Source organism: Haplochromis burtoni, unplaced genomic scaffold, assembly GCF_018398535.1.
Source record: "Haplochromis burtoni strain Fernald_Lab_line unplaced genomic scaffold, NCSU_Asbu1 Contig_73, whole genome shotgun sequence".
Lineage (NCBI taxonomy): Eukaryota > Metazoa > Chordata > Actinopteri > Cichliformes > Cichlidae > Haplochromis > Haplochromis burtoni.
Genome location: NW_024582434.1, coordinates 2,214,821 through 2,238,742, shown reverse-complemented (window position 1 = coordinate 2,238,742; position 23,922 = coordinate 2,214,821). Strand labels below are relative to the sequence as shown.

At 40.1% G+C, this 23,922-nt stretch overlaps 2 protein-coding genes across 11 annotated transcripts in view; one reads left to right on the top strand and one right to left on the bottom strand.

The window, feature by feature from the left end:
• Positions 1–1,245: 1,245 nt before the first annotated feature.
• phox2bb (paired like homeobox 2Bb) lies at positions 1,246–3,740 on the top strand. Its single transcript, XM_005924096.3, has 3 exons — positions 1,246–1,900; positions 2,537–2,724; positions 3,048–3,740. The coding sequence occupies exons 1-3, from the start codon at positions 1,660–1,662 to the stop codon at positions 3,474–3,476; spliced, it is 858 nt and encodes a 285-aa protein (XP_005924158.1). The 5' UTR covers positions 1,246–1,659; the 3' UTR covers positions 3,477–3,740.
• Positions 3,741–5,995: 2,255 nt separating this feature from the next.
• LOC102311877 (LIM and calponin homology domains-containing protein 1) overlaps positions 5,996–23,922 on the bottom strand; it is an 81,950-nt gene continuing 64,023 nt past the window's right edge. For 6 of the 10 annotated variants that reach the window (XM_042221749.1, XM_042221745.1, XM_042221753.1 and 3 more), the window contains 18 exons: positions 21,813–21,939; positions 21,397–21,554; positions 20,458–20,944; positions 18,500–18,829; positions 18,061–18,169; positions 17,855–17,946; positions 17,368–17,473; positions 16,686–16,760; positions 15,193–15,221; positions 14,469–14,582; positions 12,862–12,954; positions 12,511–12,678; positions 11,941–12,035; positions 11,352–11,504; positions 10,604–10,699; positions 9,586–9,694; positions 8,850–8,952; positions 5,996–7,948 (listed from right to left, as the gene is read on the bottom strand). In XM_042221749.1, coding sequence (XP_042077683.1) covers positions 7,923–7,948; positions 8,850–8,952; positions 9,586–9,694; positions 10,604–10,699; positions 11,352–11,504; positions 11,941–12,035; positions 12,511–12,678; positions 12,862–12,954; positions 14,469–14,582; positions 15,193–15,221; positions 16,686–16,760; positions 17,368–17,473; positions 17,855–17,946; positions 18,061–18,169; positions 18,500–18,829; positions 20,458–20,944; positions 21,397–21,554; positions 21,813–21,939 — 2,470 coding nt within the window. In that variant the 3' untranslated portion in view covers positions 5,996–7,922. The remainder of the gene's footprint in view (positions 7,949–8,849; positions 8,953–9,585; positions 9,695–10,603; positions 10,700–11,351; positions 11,505–11,940; positions 12,036–12,510; positions 12,679–12,861; positions 12,955–14,468; positions 14,583–15,192; positions 15,222–16,685; positions 16,761–17,367; positions 17,474–17,854; positions 17,947–18,060; positions 18,170–18,499; positions 18,830–20,457; positions 20,945–21,396; positions 21,555–21,812; positions 21,940–23,922) is intronic. The other 4 variants (XM_042221746.1, XM_042221750.1, XM_042221748.1 and 1 more) reach the window with 4 other exon arrangements.

The following is a 23,922-nucleotide window of genomic DNA, read 5'->3' as shown; positions in this document are numbered from 1 at the left end:
TTCGATGTAGGGCCACTACTCATATCAATCACCCAAACATGAACAGAATAATAAATTCAATAATCAAACACTTATGTGCTAAATTTAATAAATGCACCGTAATTGCTTTTTCTTCTTTTTGTGTTTCGATCATTTGAAAGGGAAAACTCGCTGCTTCAACAGAGGACTTGAACTCGGTCCAGTGGAAAAAAAGAGGAAGAAGAAACGCATCGAGAGTGTAAGCGCCATACAAAATGGTTCACCTTATTACGCAAACCAAATTAACCACTCAGCCAATATTGTGAGCCTAAGAGGTCCGATGACTGCCTCGCCAGTTCGTTACTTTCATTAGAAAGATGTTATTTGCCAAATAAACGGAATAATGAAAGTAATAAAGACAATTACAAACTCATTTGAATCATAAAAATACACCCGGAAGTTTCGGGGAGATTATACTGCAGCTGAGCAGGAAAAGATTTGGAAAAATGTTGGCAGAAAAGGCTAAATTTAGTATGAAATCGAAGCCGGAAAATACGTTTATTACCGCGCATAAATTCCAACACGTTGGGCTTTGAGCCCATGAAGACAATTTCTACCTTTCTTTCTACCTCCCCCTTAATAACAGCAACAAAGTCGTGAACCACAAATGATACTGTCCGGATTTAAAATCGAGCTGTGTCTAAGAGTTTCGTGTTAAATAAAACCCGAAGAAATCCAGACAGGCGATACTGCGTGAAGGTAGCACACATTCAGTTTAAAAATCATATACGTGAATGCATATCTCGTTTCTTTTTCTCTAAAGTTGATACAAACAGGTAATTAAAAAAAATTAAACCAGGTGCTTTTGTAACAAATTGTTTACCCCCAATAAAAATATAGATGGTTATAAGAGATAAAAGCCGACACGTTTGGCTTCACTGCAGAAGACCAGAGTCAGGATCAGTGAAAATAGTCGGAGCAGACGGGCAGAAAGAAGAGGTAGAGGGGGAATACTATGTGAAATCCTGCCCAAGGTATACGGTCGCTTAAAAGGCTTAAAAGCTTGGAGAAAATTGGATCAGGGAGAATCGTCACCCAACTTTCATTATTTCCAAGTGGTGTGATTGAATTAAAGGGCAAGATGGTGGTTGGAGAGGAGTGGGGTGGATGGGTAGAGGGGTGGGCGGCGGCGGCGGTGGTGGTGGAGGGGTGCGTAATGGCGAGGTATTAAATTCTAATTAGAGATGCAGGGGATCAATGATAGGGAGGTTGGACAGCCCGGGCCCCCAGTGCCAGCCCAATAGACTGATGAGTTATTGTCATGTAAAAAAGCGCTAGCAATAAGACCAAACGCTTTGCTATTGTCCAAGCGGAAAGAGCCAAGTTTATTATGAGGACTATATGCTCTAGAGACCTCGGGCTAGGCGGCTCTTAGGGGGCTTTTCATAAAACAGGGCTAGGTTCCTATAAAGGAGGCCAGTTTTGGAGCAGGCGCTGAGCAGTGAACATCTACCCACCGTCCAGCCTTTTTTTTTCCAATCAGTTCAAACCAAACAAGTAATCTTTCCCCCCAAACTCAGACCGCGCGTCCTCCTCATTTTTGTTTTTATTATTTTTTTCTTTCAAACCCATTTTTTGGGTGTTTTGTTTGCCATTTTTTCCAGGGAAGTGCAGCTTTCTAACTCTACCGAGCCTTCTCAAATGTATAAAATGGAGTATTCTTACCTAAATTCCTCTGCCTACGAGTCATGTATGGCCGGGATGGACACTTCGAGCTTGGCATCGGCCTATGCGGACTTCAGTTCGTGCAGTCAAGCCAGTGGGTTTCAGTACAATCCCATCAGGACCACTTTTGGGGCCACCTCCGGCTGTCCGTCTCTCACGCCGGGGTCCTGCAGTCTGGGGACCCTGCGGGACCACCAGAGCAGCCCGTACGCCGCAGGTAAGCAGCGGCTCCAGAGCCTCAACCCGGTGTATTATAGGACGCCTTGATTGCATTTGAAAATGGAAATGTGTTTAGTATTTACGAAACGAAATTTGCTTACACAAATGAAAGAATTTATCACGTTAGAAGCGATTGCAGGCAAGCGGTAATTCGGTTACGGGGTTATACTATCCCAGTCACACCCAAAACCGCCAACAGAATTATCTTAAGCTGCCAAAATGATAGGCATAATTTATTTACTTTGCGATGAGACATAAAGCTTCGAAAATAATTAGATAACCAAAGACTAAAGCTCATTATTGACACCGAATTGGAGTTACAGTAGCAACAAGCGGGGCGGATGGGAACATTATGACAAGTTTTCAAACTTGAGCCTCAATCTGAGAAGAACAATTAGTTTAACATTACAATTAACCCCATCACAGGTCTGCAACGTTATCAGTTCTGAACTAATTCAAAGGTAATCAAAGGCATAATACAATTGGAAGCTTTAGCCCAGCGTCCTTAACCGGATTTTAAACAAAATATTGAATTTACTTCCATTTGACAACATCACATTTACACACCCTCATATCTCCCCATTACTGCACCGATAAGACCACTGCACGTGTAACCATGACATTTCATTTACAGTTCCATACAAACTCTTCACGGATCACGGGGGACTGAACGAGAAGAGAAAGCAGAGGCGCATCCGGACCACTTTCACCAGCGCACAGCTGAAGGAGCTGGAGCGGGTTTTTGCTGAAACACACTACCCGGACATCTACACTAGAGAGGAGCTGGCACTCAAAATCGATCTGACTGAAGCCAGAGTGCAGGTACATAACTACCGACTCCTTTTACTCACAGTTACGCACTGGTGGATGCAAATGAGAACTATTTCAAAATACTGGGTCTAATCAATCATTATCACTAGATTTTAAGCAAAAGTTGAACTGCTTTCACAATGTGAAGGGCTGAGTACACATTGGCAAAATAGACAACGTCTTTCTTCTGAGGCTTTCAGATATTAAAACGTCTTTATATGACTAAATTATTTAGAGAACTCAACTTTTCTGTCGCCCTTTGCTTTGTCAGTCTTCTAGAAATTTAAGTCACGGTCGTTAAACGTTTCTACTTCCACCTTTTCACAACTAAACAGGTATGGTTCCAAAACCGACGTGCCAAATTCCGCAAGCAGGAGCGGGCTGCAGCTGCAGCCGCTGCTGCAGCCAAGTCCAGTTCTGGAAAAAAGTCCGATTCGAGAGATGAAGACAGCAAAGAGACCAAAACCACCGACCCTGACAGCACAGGAGGACCGGGCCCGAACCCCGTGCCCACCTCCAACTGCGGCGGGCCGAGCCCTACTGCAGGCCAAGTCAACACCACCGGGAACGGACAAGCGGACCAAGTGAAGACCTCCGTGTCCACCGGCATGGGAGTGACAGCACCAAGCCAAGGCTGGGCCACCGCACCGGGGACCATCACCTCTATCCCGGACTCATTGGGCGGGCCCTTCGCCAGCGTACTGTCGTCTTTGCAAAGACAGAACGGAGCCAAAGCTACGTTAGTAAAGACCAGCATGTTCTAATGAAGCTTCACATCGGGGAAAGAGAAGCAGAGCAGGGGAAGAGAGATACGTTTCCTCCTTCTCTGGAGACTGAAAAGCAATCGCCCAAGACTGACTTAAGGACAACAAAAAGCAGTTAGGAAAAAAAGATTACTACTGTTATCTTTTATTTTTACGCCTTGCGTCGTTTCTTGTGGCCAGTTGGCAGTTTGCGGCAAACATATCCATCTTGACAAGTCAGATCGTCTTATAATAATAATAATAATAAAAAAAAAAAGTTATTTTCTACAAACAAGTGCAAGTTGTGTAAAATCTTTTCAAGCATGTCTCGGGACGAAATACACTGAGAAATAAGACAGAAAAGGTCTTTTTCTACGTGCACCAATAAACAGCCATTATTCATGCATTAATTAAAAACACATTAAGCTTGAAATAAATACTTAAAATCGGATCAATTGACTTGTTAAGATGAATATATTTTGTTCAGATTTGGAGCATAAACAAACGTCGCCGCGCTGGAAAGGCGTAGTGCCATCAGTGAGCAAAGGAGCCTCGTTTAGTCACATTAAATGTCAGTGTTCATCAGATGCTTTGTTTCGTTCAGAGACGTTGAATTTCCACGACTGAGGATGCTTTCCACAAACATGGTATGAAACAACCAATATCCAACAAGACGCTGACGCATTTTGCTGTTTTGTTCTCTGCAGACACAACCTGCTGTGTGGAAGTGGCCTCTTACAGCTGTGTTTTGGTTTCTAAGGCTGCTGAGAGTTTAGTTTCTTTAAATTATCGATATAAACACAATTATTTCCTCAAGAAAAAAGGCACAAACTTACTGCAATGTTCACCTCTGACAGGAAATCTGTATGTTTTGTGTGTCTTTCTACGGCAATGTTTTTGTGGCTCAAAATTGTATAGTGTTAATACGTATTATTGTCTCCTATAGTTGAACCATAGGCCATACTCCCTCGTAGATCGATCATACAAGTCTTTTTGATGTTTTACAAAATTCCCTCGGAAGAATTTATTTTGGGTAAAAAAGGGGAATGGATGCAAACATTGTATTTATTTCTATATAATTTGCATGTTGTCTCTTTGTCTGATTTTACAATGATTTCCCTCCCATTTTGTGAGCATTATGTAACATGTTTTGTCCAGGATCTGAAAGTTATTTATATGTAGGTAATGAATGCTTATATTTAAGAAGGAAATATTTCTACATGTGCACATAGTTTTCCAGGTGTACCATTGAAATGATTGTTGATGATAAAAAAAAAATAATAGTCCATATTGTTTTGTCATGTTTTTCTTTGGGAAAGAAATCGTGGAAATGATCGGTTATTATTCTTTTTGTAGTATACGATTCTTGAACAATTTTGAAAAAACAAATTTTGTCACGGTGGTTTGAAAAGGGCGAAGATTTCAGCACCTCGGACAGCACCGCGACGTTTCACAATTCGTTCTTTCCGATTGACTTTTGGGAAAAAGAAAAAGAATGGGAGAAGGTAATCCGGCCTTTAGTTTAATTTATGAAACTAGGATGTTTCTTTAAAAACAAACAAACAGACAAACAAACAAACAGTCAGTCAATCTTTCTTCAAGAAACTAACTCTTATTAAAAGGCAATGTTTAAATTCGGGGGAAATATTGTATACGAACTTGAAATTAAACTACACTAAAATACACAAATTAATTATTTTTCAAGAAATGAAACTCAATCAGGTTTATTTTTAAAATGGTAAATAAGGAGTTAAACAAACTGGCTGACACTTTTTCTTTTATTAAAAAACATCCGTGGAATCCAGTTTTTTGACTCAAGGCACAATTTGGGAATAATCGCTACCAGATTTTAGGTGAGATCAAAAATAGGGAAATCCGTTAGTTGAACACAGAATTCGTTTCATGTATAAGCCAGAGAGTCCATCGAGGTAAAGTTTTTAATTTTATGAAGTCACATTTTAAAAAGGCACTCTAATAAAAAACTCAGGACCTTAATAGGCACCTCTTTGAATTTAAGGCCAAATAAATGTTCGGAGTCGTTATTCTCGGTTTATTCTGACCCAACTTGAGTATTATTTTAGTATCACCTGAAAACATCATTAGGCTACAGACGGGTTTTTTGTGTTTTATCATTAGAAATTTATGGTGCTGTCATAAAAACGCACATGGAAAAAAAAAAGAGGTTTCTATTCTCACTGGGTTAGAATGAGCTATTATATTATTTGATAGTTTATCAATAGGAAGACACATTTTAAACAATTTCTATGTAAATCTTTAAATAACACTCGAAAATTGGTTACGGTCAGCCTTTTTGTTCTTGGAGTCACATGACACATAAAAAGGACAAAAACAAATACGCTGTGATTACAGGTGAAATGACTGAGCATAATATTTGTCCGTTTACTCATGATTCCAGACCTGAAGAGTTTCGCTTTGTGACACTTTTAACAAACAGGCATCTTACTAAATGTACATTTTAAAGCATTTATTTACTTTTCTTCTGTAATTTTATTGCAAAATGACCAGACAGAAGCAGGGCGTTAATGTATAACATTTTATTTATAAACATACAGTATGCTATAAATGCAAATGCATTTAAACATCAAATTAATCTATATTTCGCATAGTGCTCAGGTGAATATTACAATAAATACAGAACAGACGTAAAAGGTTTCATTCCCCAACTATCCTGCGATAAGATGACCGTCTGAATATAGAGCTCCGTCTCAAAGATCCCGCTATAAGAGACTGGGCTTGACAATTATTCGTTAACTAAATTGAGAAAAAAAAATACACAATCATAACAGAAGTTTAAAAATACTGTAGATCAAGAGATGACCCCAGAGGGGAAGCTTGGCTATAGGACACAGTTCAGGAGGAGAAAAAGGAGGCTGTTTGCTAGTTTGCTTTCATACAGCAAATCATTTGGTTTTAGGCTTAAACGTGCACTTTTTTTCATTACATCCACAACACATAACAGGAAGAGCTCTTCTCATACACCTTAAAAAAGAAGCAAGTGACTGAAAATGTGCAGCCAGCGCCACAAATCTTTAGTTTTCATCCAACCAAATATTGCACAGGTGCAGCTGCTGCTGGTATATGTTTATAGTATTTTTGCTCTTTACCTAGTAATAACGTGTATTAGTGATTTTTTTTTTTTTAATTTTCAAGGTATAAATGAATTCTATCATTGAGCCATTATCAAAATTACCTCAATTAAAAGCATAGAGAAGTCTATATCACTCTAGAATAAAACATCCAAATTAAATGAAATTTCCCCCTGCAGTATACATAATCTGTCTTTTACCAAGTAGACATCACACGCTTTATTTCATTTTATTCCAGTCTTTGCATTTTTTATAGCACTGCAAACCACAGAGGAAGGGAGGCGGGGGAATTATGAAATCAAATTTGAGTGAAAATAAACAGTACTTATCAACTAAAATAAAGCGTGATGTGAGGGAGAGCTGCAGCCTTCTTGTCTGCAGTTTAAAATTTGGCCAGATCCCTCCAACAAAATAAAATAAAACAACATAAAATAAAGGAGAAATAAAACACCATCATACAGCTGGTGTTTTTTCCTGCATCACCTTGCTTTCCTAAGGCACATTGAAGTCTTGACTTTCCAAGCTGATAGATTGGAAGAGGAACAACCTGCTGTGACCCAAAAGCACAAAACCAGCTTTTAAGTTCTGTTATTGCCCTAATGATGAACCTACATCCATACTATGTCTTTATACTCGAAGCTAATTTTATTCTGTAAAGAAAAAGAGACACTGGAGGTCACTGCAAGGGCCAAAGGATAAAAATAGTGGCTTGCTCTATATTGTATTTGAGTCTAAATAGTCACCTTTATTGCACTTTCTATATCTGTTTGCTGTAATTTATCACTTAACTGAAGGAGGATACATTTATTAATGTGTTTTGGATTAAACCTGTTTAGGCTCTCTGTCTGCCTAGCTGCCTTACCACATAATCTATATTCTTTCCAGTTTTTGGATGCTTATCCCTCCAAATTAAGAAAATCTCTCTTAAACGATAAAAAGTGATGTAATATACTGGCAATAATTCACATTTTTGAACACCTTGTTTGTTTTTGTGTGTTCATTCAGACAGTACAGGGCATCAACATAGTCTACCTGTGTTTGAAGCATCTGCAGATGTGTTTTCTTTTCAACATGGCTGCCGCCTCAGAGCAGTCTTTTTCTCGCTGCTGCGTGATGAAACACAGTCTGTGGTGGCATGAGGACCAATCAAATCCAGATTTCACTCATGCATCAGATGACACACATATGAAGATTTTTTTTTTCCCCCACATTTGGGCCACATAATGAATCTTGAATGGTTATCGAACTGCAGAAGATGCAAAGATTCTGACACGCTGCGAAGGACGTGATTTGCAGATAATCAGGTTAAAACAGGGATGGGGGGGTTCTTCCTTTGAACCTTGTGCTTGTCAGTCGAGCGTCACAATGTGGTTGGCTGTCCGGCAGCTTGACAGGAAAGGAAAAGAGGGGAAAGAGAATCAAATTGGCAATTTTTATAAACCACAATTGTTTTTCTGGGACTTCATGTTCAAGGACATGGAGCTTTAATGAAAGAAGACCTTCTTAATGTGAGATAAAGACTCAGGAGTTTTCTGATAGAGGCCCTGATTTGATTTTGCGGTTTACTGATCCCCGAATGATAACGGCTGTTGAGAGGTTACTGAAACACGAGCTGTGTTGTTTGAAAAAGTTTTGCTGTTGTGCAGTAAAGGTGAAAGGGACAGAAAGTTACTGTCTTCCTCTTCTGAGTGCAACACCCCCATTTCCTCCTTCTGCCCGTTTCAGCTTCACTGCATCTGGTGCACCTGTATTAAGCTGCGCTGGCGAGGATTTTCATATTAAAATACACTTGTCCTATCAGCCTCACAGTTACGCTGCAATAAAGAGTCTAAGTTTTGAAACACACTGAAAAGTTTTAGCATAAAATAGTGTCAAGTTTACTTTGAAAACAATAAATCAAAATAAATTTGGTTTGTTTTTCTACCTGGTTCATGAGAGCCGTATTTACTGCTGCTGCTCACATTATTAAAATCTGCATTTATTCATCATTGAAAATAAGACATATGGCCAACATTAGCAAACAATAAGGGAGAAGAATACCTTTCCTTTTTTTTTCTAATTTTATACAAAGATTAAACTTTTTGTTTTGTGAGGATGATGTAAAAAGATAGTTATTTATTTCTGGTTATTTTTAGTTATTTATGGTGGTGTTTTTTTTTTAATTCCGTACACCCTGACCACAGATATAAACATTCCTAGGGAACGTTCCATTCTCCCTGGGAGACATAGATATAATGTAGGGGGAGACAGAGGAGGAAGACATAGGAGAGGGTTCAGGAGGACTCACAGCGGGAGCGGATGTAGCACTGGTGGCAGTTGAGGAGGCCGTTTTTTATTCGGACATCCGTCCCTGTGGTTGTATCGCCTAACTGTCCTTTACACACGCCACACTGAAGAGAGAGGGACAGAGGGAAATTGCAAATGTTGTTACCAACTGTTGTATCCTAAAGGAGAAGCCTGGTGTTCCCCTAAGTGTTTCTAAGTGTCAACAAATCCAATGAAAGACTTCATTAAATCTTTTTGGCTTTCAAACCTTCACTTTCTGTGGTACTGAGACTCAAACCAATTATTTCTACTAAAAGGTGGACATTTTTAAAGACAGATCACATACAGATGGGTGACTGATTATTATTAAATCCTTTATTTATACAGGCTGTCCTTTTCCAAGTTCAGGAAGAATACGGAACACAGCTAATTTTAAAATGTCCTGTGACCTGTTATTGTAAGTGCTGTACATAAATTTAATCAAAGAGCAGAGGTAACCAGGCAGTCTTTGAAGCAAAGCCTTGTAGAGCCTCATCGATTCAACTGATACTCTTACACGTGTTTGATGATTTAAAAATTGTTTGCACTTGACTTGACCTGAAATATTTGTAGACTATTGTCTGAAGTAAAAAATGAAGAAAAACAACAATAATTTAACCACTCTTATCTTTTAACACTGCTACTCATTTTATCTAATCTAATCTGGATAATACACAAAACAGAGAATGACAAAGATGAGCACTCTCTCTTTCATCAACCTTAAAGCAGTGGATGTGGAAATAGAGGCTGAGGGTCTCTATGATCATGGCAGCCCCTTTCCCTAATGGCTGACCACAGCTGGAACACAGCTTCTTCCCACTGACAGACCTATAGAAGAGAGAGAGAGAGAAGTAGGAAGACACATAGAAGGAAAATCACCAATATTAAGATAGAATCTGGTTTTCCACTCTTATGTTTTGTGGTGCTCTTTTTGACCCCTGCTAACTTGTGAGTCTGTATATTTAAAATATTGAAAATTCATTGACTAGTATGCTGACTTAGCTCCTGGGGAAAAGCTAATATTTCAGGGGTTTTTGGTGTAGCCAAGAGATCCAGACTCTCTGTTCCTTCTATCAGTCACTGTCTTTGAATGGAAACACATTTGAAAAAACAACATTATCATCAGACAGTAGATGTGTTTTCAGCAAATGCATCCCCTCTTTTGATCTCTACAAGGACTGCTCACCTGTGTGTAACTTAAGCCTGCTCAAACACGATTTGCCAATAAAACTGCAAACAGAAACCAGAAAGCCAGAAGTCTTATTCATTCCCTATAGATTCTGCAGGCAGTTATCTGTGGCAGAGATTCATGTACGTGCTGTCTTGTGCTTTCACTGATGTTCAGCAGAGGCTGTTTGCTGACATCATGGTGTACATGTATGTTTTTGGTCTCCTCTGCGTGCTGTTAACTGCATTTTAAAAACATGTTAACTGAAAGAAAACATAAAATTTCTTAAAGCTGGATAATGGATCATTTGGAGCAGTTTATGTGAATGTGCTCATTGTACGACGATGAAACATAAAAAACAAAACTACATAAAATGAATGAATACACTGCTACTTCTCGACTCCACCATTCTTTGGTTCTATTCAAATACCATACAGGTTAGACGGTAAATGCTGCTGGTACATGTTATGAGCTGGGTGGAGAAATGGAAGCAGCAAAGCAGAAAATGACAATGCAGAAGTGAATCACAAGCTCCCTTTCCTCCATGTGGGCCATTTGTGATGCAATACCTGTTGGGTGCTGGAGGCAGTGCGTCAGAGGGTGGTGGGCATGCTGCAGGGGTTTTTGATGAGCTGCGGCCCATGTTATTATCAATAGGGCCACTCCTGGAAATGGACAGCAACATGCAACATGACGATGACTCGCAGTTACAGCGACACTATTGGCTGTCAGAGTCAGACACGAGCCAATCCAAGACAGAACAACAGTCAAATCTGCTCAGTGATGTTTGGATAGATCCAGCATTACTTCATCCATTAAAATGTATTGTTATGTGTTACTATAGTATATGATTCTCCTGATAAGGTTTATAACACTTCGGTCATGGCAAACAATAATGCTGCTTTAAGTACTGGAAGACTATGAAGCAAAATGCAGGTATAAGATGCCACCTGGTGGCCAAACAGCATAACAGGAGCTTTTACTCCAACACAATAGAAACCTGCTGGTTTCTGGTGTGATTATTTAAAATATGCATTTATAACACAGATAAAATATATATATATTTTTAAAAAGCAGAATTTTTTTTAAAACTAAAGACAATGGACATGAGAGGATAAAATAATGTTAAAGAATCACACTGCAACATGAACACATGGAATATTTGGAGATTATATGTGTCAGGACAAGAAACTGCATTAATGTGCATGCTTTTAACCCACCTCTATTTAGAAGAGGAAAACAAATGGAAGCTATTAGAGAATAATATTCAGGAACTGTGGCAGAAGCTACACTGAAGCCTTGTTCTCTCTCACACACCTTCGTCCTCCTGGAGGTTTGCTGCCGTCTGCTGGGAGTTCTTGTTGTTTCTTGACTGGAGTTGAAGACTTGGCCAGCACCGGAGGAACCTTTTGGCCATTCTGTAGGCTGTGACCAAATTTCTCCACCTGACTGCTGCTCTGACTCATTGAGCTGATGACAGCAGAGAGAGAAATGTGCTGAAATGATCGGTCAACTGTCAAAAATACACAGAATTCAGACAAAGACACAAAACAAAATACTGTCATGGCCATAGCCTGCAGGATTTGTTTCATCACACAGAAACAGGCGGATCAGTCTCACTGATCTCATTTTATCATTTAGTAGTTCATCATTTTAACCTGAGAGCAGTTCTCTTCTAAGCTGATTTACCTTTACCTAAAGTATCAAAATCAAAAGTGGCTCTCAATTTAAAACTGAACCTTTTAACTCATTTGCAAAAAAACAAAACAAAGAAAGCCCTCCTATTTATGACCAAATATAGAGCAGTATTCTAACATTTAAGCCTCATTAAGTGCTACTGTGGATTAAGAACTTATTATTTGAAAAAACATCGGAACATTTACTTAATGGAGACACCTTAACTAACCTTCTGGCTGTTTTCATGCTGTCATCAGCGGTGCTGATGTCACTAGTCCGGTCATTTTCTCTCCGTTTCAGATCCACGCTCTCTGTGCTCTCCCTCTGTGGCAGCAGGTAAGAAACAGCAAACTGTTAGCTGACCAGCCTCGATGTCCTCTTAAGTGACTTTCAAAAGTAACTTGAGCCAGTTAAAAAGTAATGAATTTAGCAATAACTTATACTTATCATACTTATCAAATATGCTATTAAAATCCAATGAAGTGCTCTATATGTGGTTGTGGCTTGTTTACAGCCACATATTGTCAAGACCAAATTAAATAATGTAATTTTGTGCATGCATCAAGGAGCATCATAAACATATTCATGTATACACTATATTGTAAATTGTAAATTGCACCTGTTTTTTTTTTTTTTTTAACTTGAACTCAGCTAAACGAGGTAGCAAACGAAAATACTTTATTAACAAAACAAAACAAAAAACATGTCACATGCAGGTGTTCTGGCCACTGTTCATATGAGGGTGAATTTATACATTGTGACGGTACACAGCTCATATTATGATCAATGCGCTATTCACCGACTGCCTCTCCAGCAGTTCCTGTTTACGTTCCCAGTCAGCAAGAGAACGAACGATAGTGTCCTGAGGATCAGTTGGGATGGAGGAGAGTTCACCTCGACTGGGGGAGGGCAGGGCGGAGGAGCGGGGCGTCAGAGGCGTCACGGTTTCCTCCAGTATCCGACGCTCCTGTTTTAATATGAACATAGATGAATTTTAAACCATAATTTAGTGGTCAGCTGGGCGAAGGTTAGCTGAAATACTACGTTTAAACTTCAAATTCACACACACATATTACATGTAATTCAGTTGATATTGTTAAGCAGAAAAACCCATCACAGGTGCTGTCAAGCAAAAAACACACCCACACACCTCCTCGTGGTACTTCCTCTCCTCCTCTGCCACCTCCTTCTGTGCTTTCTCCCACTCCTCCTTCAGTTTCTCCTGCTCACGCTGGTACTTCTCCTGTTACCATGGTAACACAACACATGACATGCAGCACAGCAGAGAGGAAAACTAAACTGTCTGCAGTTGGAAAACAAAGGCAATGCGCAGACATATCCGACATCAACAGAGTACTGAGAGACTTTTCAAAAGGCCAACCAAATGCTAAAAATTCTCTGCTTGTGATAATGTTTTAACTTGGTCCAAGAAGACAGAGAGCTGCAATAACAGGCACACGCTACAACATTTCCATGCAGAATACCCTCATTATGCACTTTAACTATGTGAAACTTGATGTACAGACATATGTGAAGGCAAATTTAGCTTCCTATCCACTGCTATGCCTAAAAACAGATTTTATGTCTGCTTGTTAGGAACAAAAAGCAAACAAAGGAGACCAAAAGCAGGCAGTGCAGACAAAAGCAGAAAGCGTATCATGCAGAAGCTCTCAAACAGTGGGTTCCTACACAATTTTCAAACCTCCATTTAAATGTTCTTTGGTTTGGAGTATGGTTTATGGTTTATAACTGCCTATATCCAATAAAAGCAGAAAAAACACAAACATATTTTCTCAGATTACCTTTTTAACCTTTTAGACTTGTGTAAGAACCCCAAAAAGAAGGCGCCATTTACAGACAACACATAGACAACACAGACGCAGGGAGGCTAAAAGGAAGTAATGAGTACACTGATGCACCAGACATTCATCCATTTCAGCGCATCTCATCTCAAACCATCCTGCAACAACTGGAAAGAAGGGAAATCGGCTTTCATCACTGCTTCTTCTTTTTTCAAGATAACACTGTAGATGAGCTTGATAAATAATGGACACTGCAACTTAATTAAATGTTGACAAGTGTGTGGACTTGAGATGCACCTGTTATAAATCGAGGAGAGAGAGGGTGACTTGGGCAGCAGCAACAGCAGCAGCTTTGGACAGAGTCCTTGCCTCTGTCTGTGGCTTGAGATGGAGACAGTGAGGGAATAAAACCAAAACAGAGGTTCTTCCACTGCACAAAATCGCCACCTAATGGTTAAAGTGTGCACAGACGCAGCTTGGGGGGGATGGGGGTGAGTTTGCCTTTACAGGAGGATGTGTTCAATACAAAACAAATATGGAGGCAAGCTTTGAGAGCAGCAATGAAATGTGGTTAATACATCTGACTGTAAGCGGAGCAAGTCAGTGACTGTGCAGCTGTGCAGCAGTGTGGTCTGGATTCATGTTAGAAATAATCTTTAACAGCAAAATTCAGTAACAACACCTGCTTTCCACACCGGCTGCAATTTATTATTATTTTTGTTAAATCACCTCATTTGTAGAAATGAGTCTGAGGTCTCACAATTAAATGTCATTAAAACCTCAGGGGCCGAGACTGACCACAACCTGTCATGTCTTTCCACAAAACTGGTTTGTGCTGCTAAAACACAATATATCATTATAGCACACTGTAGGTATGTTGTTCTCTATAAGAAAGCTAACCCCTAACTTTGCAGCCTCATGCACCATGCTTGACTCTTTTAGGTATACTGTGTACCTGCAGCATGCGCTCCTGCTCTTGCTGCCACCTTTCCTGACGCTTTCGCTCCTCATCCGGGTCCCAAGACCAGCGGTCTCCCCGCTTGGCCTGGGGTAACACCGGAACTGACACCTGATAGACCCCAACACACACACCCACACACACATATTACCATATACAAATATCCATGCACACATTCACATCCAACCACAACCCATTCACGCACAGATCAACACCAAAGTGCACACACATCCACCACAAAAAAAAAAGTAGAAGAAGAGAAGGGAGGAGACAGAAATAGTTGGTCTACCACAACAGCACTACTCCAATGCTAGCCAAAGGACTCCTACTAAGGAGAGAAGAGACAGAGAAAGAGAGAGATGAGCTTAAATGAAAATAAAATAAAAGCAGTCTCAGCCATCGACTACAGCATCCTCATCTGGCATGCTACATAAACAGCTTTGTGTGTCCTATAATAATTAGCTGAGGCGCCTAAAATATGACAGTATGTGAGCACTGAATAATAATACTGAAAGATTCACATGCAGTCATATTAATGGTTTTCTTGCTTTGCGTTTCTGTTAAAGTCTAAAACACCTTTTTCACTCTTACCTGTTGTATTTTGTGTATTCCCTCCCTTCCGCATAATTTTACTTTTACAACATTAAGCTAAACTACTGGTGTACCCATGGTACTGCAGGAGGGGATAAGCAGTAAAAAGGGTTTTTGTGAATTTACTCACATTTCCACGGTGATCCTTTTCCGCCTCTTCTACAGAGAAAGGAAACAGCGGTTAAAGCAAATGAGATATTTGGACACAGGGGATCAAACTAAGTCACTCGGATATTGAGGAAAAAGACAACACGCCAAGTGCTGATTTCCTGAGGAGTAAAATGGGGATGAAAGAAAACAAAGACAGAGCTGAGTCCACCAAGAGCAACAATCATAGTCAGTAAATTAATAATTTGTCAAAGGTTCAAAGGTTTTATTTTGTCTTTCTAGTTAGAAAAATGTTGATATAAATTGAAACTTTGCCTCTTACTAGGTCAGGTTTTGTAGGTTTAACCAGTGTGTGGAAAACAGCTGAACATTATCTTTTTTGACTTCGTCTGGCCAGGACTCTGCAGTCTATTTACACCTACAGGCCAGTGGACACTCTTTCAAGGATGAGGATGTACACATCCTGGACAGGGAGGAACGCTGGTTTGAGTGCGGAGTCAAGGAGACCATTTACGTGAAAAGGGAACAACCTCTGAATCGAGGAGGGGGCCTAAGGGTACATCTTTCAGCATCTTACAATGCTGTGATTGCAGTCATTCCCCAACTCTTTGTGAATGGAACTCATGGCCATTGATCGGTGGTCTTTGATCAATGGTCATGAGAATTTGCATAATTATGATGAAGGAACTGACCTCCCAGCCCTTTGTTCCTATAGTGGGCTGGTTTCAGTCATTATGCAAATATACTGTTTATAAGATTTGGGGAAACCTACAGTCAGCTGAGACTGAAGACGTCACTTGGATGAGTGACGAAACGTTTCTCCCACAAAACGCTACGTCCAGATGAACAGAATCAACTTTTGGAGATTATTTTTTTGAAATTCACACTTGCATGCAGAAAGACTGCTACGCAAAAGGAGTCCACAACAACTTATAAATAACAGTCAAATGTTCGAATGATCCAAACAACAGATAAACCTTACACAATTAAATAAATTTCTGTTAGTTACGGCTGTAACTACAGTTCTGTGAGAATATATTTCTCCCCTACCCAACATCTGGCTTTCCCACTGCAGTGGGTACTGATTAATGCTGATCACAACTTTAATAGAGCTCTAATACACACCAGATGTTAGAGCTTTTGGTGGAAAAGCCCCCATAATGTGAAGCACACTGAGGCAAGCATGAAAGTAAAAGTTAAGCAGGTCAAAAATGTGTATAATCTTCTTTTAATACATTGTCAAAGGGCACTTCTTCTCATTAAGAGCTTCTGTAAACATGATGAGAACATCTTTTACAACAACAAGACACTGATGAGCCAGTAATACTAAGAATGAGAAACTTCAAAGCACATTTAAAACACAGAAAACGTCACTGTTCGTTCACAAAAACATTGGAAATGAAGGAATAAACAAGAGATGGGTCTGGGGTCTAGCCCTTGGAGAAACGGCAGGGAAGCCCTGTGCACCAGCACTCAAGGGCGGAAATGTGATTGCCACGAGTGGAGGGAGTTTACCTTGAGGAGCGAAGAACTCCCAGCGTAATTTAGGGCTGCTGGTTGCCAACGAAGACCTGACACTGTTTGCAAGCTCTATAGCGAAATAAAATAAAAATGTGCAGGTGGAAGGAAAAGAGGGAATTAGGGGAGAAAGGGAAAGAAAGGAGGAAAGAATAAGGGATAGATGTCAAAACCAGGAGGTGGAGAGGGTGCAGATTGCAGCATTCCTCCTGTGATACTGTAAGTGGAAACTGGAAAACTGGTATAAAAAAAAAAAAAACTAAAATTAAAATAAAAATAAATAAAAAAAACCCTTAAAGAGCAACACTTTTTCCCCACATAAAAATTAATTCCAGTTTGGCTATACAATTTATGAATAAAAACAAATAAGAAAAAAAAAACAATAAAGCAAGGCAGATTTTTTGATTGATGTTTTGTTGGATTGCATGTCCATCTCCCTTATGAAATAAAATGGGATGTACTACAGCGATATGATAAGTGAGTCGAGGCTTTGCTAAAACAAGTCTCATCATGATCGCAAACCTTTGAATGCCCCTTTAATCATAGCAGCAAAGCAAAGTGACATATTGAAAGGCAAAAAGAAAAACAGGCACTAATAGGGAGGGATTTGCTGATCAAGCATCGGAAACAATAAGTATGGTAAATAAGCCAGATGTCTGGGTGTTAAACATGTACATACCTGCTTTTGTTCCCCATTGCTGGTGATAACCAGATGATCCTGGTGGAGCCGAGCTTGATGACATCTCTGACCTCTGTAAGAGCTCCTGGGAGCAGGGATCATTGGCCTGCAGGTAGATTTAAGATTATAGAATAGAACGCCTTTTATTGTCGGTATAGACATGTACAATGAGATACAGAGCATCTCCTACACAGTGCAGATATGTAGGAAAAGAAAGGGGGGTGAGGTGCACAGGTCTGCAGCACTATATACATACGAACAGTATTCAAAATTTAAAATGTACAAATATACAAATCGGGAAAAATAAATAAATAAATATTGTTATAAATTTACAAATTAAGGATTGCACCGTGGTGATGGTAGTTGTGTAGTCTGTGTATAGAGGGAAGTCCTTGGATTGGGGGGTGGAACTGTGTTATGAGTGCATGTTATCCACTAGACATCTACTAGACAGATGGCTCATAATTTGAGTTTTGATATCACCTACTGGCTGATATGACTGTATATCAACCCCAGACTGGACAAGATTAGAGAGGTCTTCACTAGATGGTTTGGACATTTCTTGTTCTTGTTTGGCTTCTGAAAAAAGACATACAAGAAGTTTAAAATCTACTAATATAGTTGCACAGCGTTGCATGAACTTCAGTAACACGTGTTTGTTCTAAAAGTAACCACAAGGTGTCAGCATACTACTACCTGCAGGTGGGTTTTGATGAGCTACAGCATTTGGCTTTTCTTCCTCTGAAGCAGCTGCTGTCTGGTTTCCAGTCTTTCCAAAGCTTTCCTGTGGCTTCTGCAGCTCCTGTAGGGGTCACATATGGATTTCTTTCTGAATGCTAAACTAAATTCTGCAGATCAAAGGGCCTATGTTGTGTAAGAAGTACAAACGAAACATGATATTTCAGACTTGAAGAGTTCAATCTCAACTAAATTTGGGCAAAATCATTGCAAGATGCATGATATAATGCATGGCAAGGAACAGATTACAGGGCAAGTATTCAATATACGGCATTATTGAGAGAGGCAAAATACTCTGCACCCAGAAAACTGGGCTTGAAGTAAAATACCCACTAACCATGCTTCTTTAAAAGACAAAAAAATGTAAATAACTATAAAACATCGGAATTCTCACTGATGGGAGTGAGGTGGGCCGGCTGGGTGGTGTTGACTCAGTGACTTTCTCCTCCTGGACCTCCTGAGTGTCCTCAGAAGCTATCTCTGTAACATCTTGTGTCTCCTTTGCCTTTGTTGACACTGGACTTCCTTCCCTAGAAGAGGTGTGGGTACTGTGAGGGAGTGAGGTTTCTGACAAGGGAACATCTACAGCACCATCTACAGTGCTGTTTTTGCTTTGGGAAGGGGATGCCTGAAAATGGGGAGGCGAGTCCCTCCCTTGACTCTCAGGTGTGGTGGGAACATCGTCACTTCCAACGTTACCATTTACTCGCAGCAAACCATCCACCTAGGTAAAAAGAGAAAAAGTTTAATGTTTAATTTTCTGTGTGTAGTGTTTATACCCTTCGCTTTTCAATAAATGGCTTCAACATGCATTAATGTTAAGAAAGCAAGCTGAACGATATGGCTATACCATTCAATTTTATTTAATTTGCTCTAAATCATAACATATGCAATTTCAAGGTAAGATTACAGTATTGAACCACTCATTTCTAGATAAGAAGGCGCTTATTGTCCAATTTATTCTTCATTCATTACATGGATAAATATAGAAATCCTGAACAACACTGACTGCGAATAAAAATGTAAAATAAACCACGCCAAAAAACCCAGTGGCCTCATTTGTGGTCATTATGAACCTCTCTTCTCAGTTAGTAATTAGCTATTCATCCAGCTCACAAGACCACACTGCCCTCTATGAACAAGAGGCACTAATATATGTGCGAAGAGCTCCTAGTGAGCGGTAACTCAAGACACGGTGGTAAAGATGGGTGAATGCAGGCTCAGTCTCCCCCTCTCTGCCTCCACCTTCTCATCCCTCTCCTTGCAGCCTGTGTGGGCTCTCTTTGTCCATCGGGAGCCCACTTCACATTGAGAGGGTCCTACTTGTCAACTTCTTAAGTCAATAGGGAACAGAGGGCTCCATTGAAACCCAGGCTTTGCTCAGACTCCTGACAAGGAATTCCAGAAGAGTGCTTTGTTCCATTTGGTCTGATAATAATCTTACCCTCCCTCTTTTCCACACCAAAACATAAGATCTCATCATGAAAATTCCCATTTTGTAATTTTTTTTCTAGAAGAAAAGGAAATGGATCCCGTTGAGAGTACTTCGAGCTAAATTGAAACATTACATGCTTCTTCAGGGAGGGGATGTCTTACATTTTCCTACAAACCAGCCGGCTCATCACCATGGCAGTTCTGTGGTATTCTAATGTAAATGCCAAGAGACCCGGAGAGGAATTTACCCACAAGGAGGGAAACCGACACTTGCAAGTAACCACATTTGAAATGGTCAAGGCCTTAATCACCGTTAGACTAACAAGATCTTATCTTCTTTTTTGTATATAGGAATAAAGCTTTAGAATCACTGTGTACACAACCTGAACAAGAAGCACCATACTGTATATCCACAGCAGCCCTGAAGCTTCCTGTGACAATACCTGTAGGCAGTGCAAATGTTGAAAGCAGCTGGATTGTCAGCTGCTTAGTGCATAGTCCAATATGTTCATGTAGATGTTCGATGAACAGACACTAAGAAAGTGGGAGTCACATGCACTTCCTTCTATACCCAGGCAGCATCCTAGCCTAAACCAAACTGGGTATATCTAATAGTGAGAACAGATCACACATGAATGGGATTATTTCCTGCTGTGTCCCACGTGTGAGAGAGGGTAACATCTGCCAATGTTTTGGACTGATCCTCCTGATATTGTTCATGTGCAAAAACAGCTAAAAACAGGACTCAGTATTTGGAGTAGACAACTATGAACATTTTAATTGTTGTCACCTTAATCTTAAATGTTTCCACGTGTGAATTGTAGTGCAATGACAAAAATATACTGACATCTGTGTTCTCACATTCAGATATATCTAGGTAAGTCAATATCTGACCTCCTTCGCCTGAGTCAATCATACCTTGTTGTTCCAAGTTTCACCTCCTGCAGGTCGGACCTGGAAATAAGGCTTGGGCATCAGCAAAGGCACCGGTTTGGGTGACAGGGCTCGGGTTGATGGCGGTTCAGAGGAGCGAGAGCGTATCTGAGACCGCTGGTGTGAGGACGGTTCTTTGGGAAACTCCTCAATTCGCGCCTCAAATGTAGAAGTAAACTTTGGAGTCGGGGCAGACTGCTGGCGCAGATACCTCATGGGCCCATTGAAGTCAGAATCGAAAGGGTCTGGTGTCGTGGGAGAGGCTGACAGGGAGAGGGAGAGTGGGAAAGGTGAGGTGGGGAAGGAGGGGTCAGCGGATATGCTGCGGTCCAACAACTTTGGCAGCTGCAGGCGTTCGAGGACTGTTTCGCTTATGGAGAAACGCTGGGCGTAACGTTGGAGAATGGCAGTCGCCTCCTCAGGAGTTTTGGCTTTCTTGTATGCCTGCCGTAGATCCTCCTCACGACGCTCCCTTAGAAAGAAGAGAAAGCATAGCAGAGGTAAAGCAGTTGATATAACAATTATTTGAACCTACTCTTGCTTTAGCCAAGCTTTGTCTAAAAAGACAGATACAGAAATCAGTTGTAATTGCTACCAAAGGCTGATTGGCTGCTGTCAAACTCGAGAGACCTTTTTTTTTTCTTCACTGCAAAAGATCAGTTTCTTCTAGTCATTTCACAATCACTCACACAATCTGCTCTTCCTTTTAATTTCTGAAGGAGACCTATTTAAAGTGAACTCCAGGAGGAGCTGCATTCACCTTTGTGCCCGCTGACAGCAATGACAGGGGACATATAATTCTCGTCTCTGAGAATGACCCAGTTTTTCTTTACTTCTGATATCATACTGAGCAAAGAGCTATTGGCTTTCCTGTGGTATACTCATTAAAGCAGTTCTCAGTAGGTTGTCGTGGATGTAACTTACTTGTCCTCTACTATCTCCCTATAGGTCTTGATGCTTCTTCTCCTCTGAGAGGTATAGGTGTCTCCTGACATCAGGCGCTCCATCATCTTCCTTTCCTCCTCCTTTTTGATCAGATCCTGGGAAATACTCCTCCTCCGACTTTTCCATCGGGCCAGGTCCTGACACCCATACAGACAGATTCAAAGTATGTCCTGGTTCAGCAGCACTTTGAGCTCCCTGTTATTTTACTGGGGCACAGCTAAAATGACTTTAGAAGACGCTTGTATAACAGGCCACAGGCAGTAAAACCATAGCAGTTAAAAAGGAATAATGAAAGTAATGCAAAGATGTAACAAACTGCATACAAATAAATGTCAGTCCCATAAAACAAAGACCGAAAGATACAGAGTGAGCGACCTAATGTCTGAGAAACTCACATCCTGCCAGTGGTCCTCCTCTTCCTTCATTTTGTTGTACTGGTTATGCATCCGCTCATGACGCACCTGACTGTGCGGCTGTAACGTGGCTTCTTCCTCACCACGCATGTCGATCATACTCACACTCCTGCAGGCAAGGGGAAAAAACAAGCAGTAATTATTTAAATCAAACTGGGCTTATTAGCTATACTACTAGTGATTCTATAGTACATGATGTACTACTACTGTAATGGTGTTTTCATTTTGTCACTGGAACACAATATAAAAAAAACTGCTTTAACATATTCTATACTTTCAATGCAACTTTGAAGAAGTAACATGTTTAATGTTGAATAAAAGCTACTTTTGACTGCTCACTTAATCATAAGAGGTCACCATAGCAAGTAGGCCTACATGTTTGATCTGGCAGATTTCTTTTTACACCAGATGCCCTTCCTGAAGCAACCCAAAAGGGATTTCTCTCTCTTCCCGTAAAACTGGGATTTTTCTTTGCTTATAAGGCGAGTGTGTAATCCACTATACTACCGGAGCCACTGAAATGGTTAATGTCAAATAAACACAGCAAATTAGCTTTACCATGTATACCATGGAACAGTCCAAACAAATGTATCAAACAAACCACATCGTTCAAAAACTTAAAATTTATCATAATGAGGAAAAGGTAAATAAACTGGTCCCAGTGTCTCAGAGAGATACCAAAAATAAAATCATTGTTCCATGGAAACATGTTTTTAAAGGAAACTTCATGCTCGCTTAGTAAGCACAACTAAGATTTTATCCAGCCCATTGTTCCTTCGGAAGATCAAACAAAGATTTCTGCGTCTTTGCTCTTTTGATGGATTCGATATGTTTCAAAACACATTTAAATACATTTAATATCAGTTTCAATCTGCGTTTATCAGATGCAACAATCAGTATGATCTTCATACAATCATTGACTCATCAAAGGCAGTTTACATTTCTCTTTACATTTGTTCTGCAATGGCGAAACAGTTTTACATTACAGATGAGACAGAAAGTACAGCTTTATTGTTAGAGGCATGCAGCAACAATGCATGTTGATCACAGAATTAGAAAGCCTAAGAGCAATGACAACTGTCTTAACTATGCGAATATAGCACCTGTCTATTTTTAGTACTTTTATGTGCTGGCAACAGGTAATTTTCAAAGGTATCGCTTGGCTTACAGTCATAAGTTACAAAAGAGTGGCACTTAGATGGTACTCACTCACAAATGCTTTTTGGTTCTCACTGAGCAGTGTGTGCATTAAAGAACATTGCAGCAGTAGAGTATTTTCACACCAAGGGGCAACTGCACTTAAGCAATCCCCTGTCATCATGCTGCACTTTTAGCTGTTGTGTATGGGATTAAAGGGACTGGTTGTTGGCAGGCTGGTAGAAATGGCTGCTTTACATGACACATGCAGCTGGCTCGCAGAAGCACTGAGGATGAGTTTAGCAAGTCCTCTCCACATCCTTGGCAGCAGGCACGTTGAATAAATTTGAGAGAAATGGATTGTTGCCAGGCAAAGGCAAAAAAGCACTAAGTTTATTGAAGCCATATTTTCCATGATAAGCCTAAGAGCCAGGGACACTGTTTGACACTGTTGAAGCACACAGCCAAAAATGTCCACCACAAATCATTTAACTGCAAGCAGGAAAATCTGCTTATTTGTGAGACATTTATGTTTTCCATGCAGAAAAAAGTCGTCACATAAGGTCGCCTTGTAACAAATGCTGTCATACATCAGCACCGACTGGCTGCACTGATTCCCACTAATACCTCTACGAAAACAGAAATCAGATAAATTACTGTCATTGCAGAAAACATTTTGGTTCCATTCCGCATTTGTTTAGACTATGTGGTGTTTAGCATGTCATGTCAAAATTGCCCCAAAAGATGAATTAAAGGAATGATTTATGACATTAGGGTATCGATTCCAGTAAAGTTTGAGGTTCTATGGGCCACTTCACATGATCCGTACCCTGGTAAGAGCATATTATGGTTAAATGACAGCATAATGCAGCATTTTTTTAACACAAGATTGTCAATATGAAATTAATAAGGGAAAAAATAGAACTTTTATTAATATAAATTGCTGTCAGTGGCG

What these genes read in the sequence shown, in the direction of transcription:
- phox2bb (XM_005924096.3), top strand. Translation starts at nt 1,660, where the DNA reads ATGTATAAAATGGAGTATTCTTACCTAAATTCCTCTGCCTACGAGTCA. An exon ending in GAGCAGCCCGTACGCCGCAG is followed by an intron (nt 1,901 to 2,536) that starts GTAAGCAGCGGC and finishes TTTCATTTACAG; the next exon opens with TTCCATACAAACTCTTCACG. An exon ending in TGACTGAAGCCAGAGTGCAG is followed by an intron (nt 2,725 to 3,047) that starts GTACATAACTAC and finishes ACAACTAAACAG; the next exon opens with GTATGGTTCCAAAACCGACG.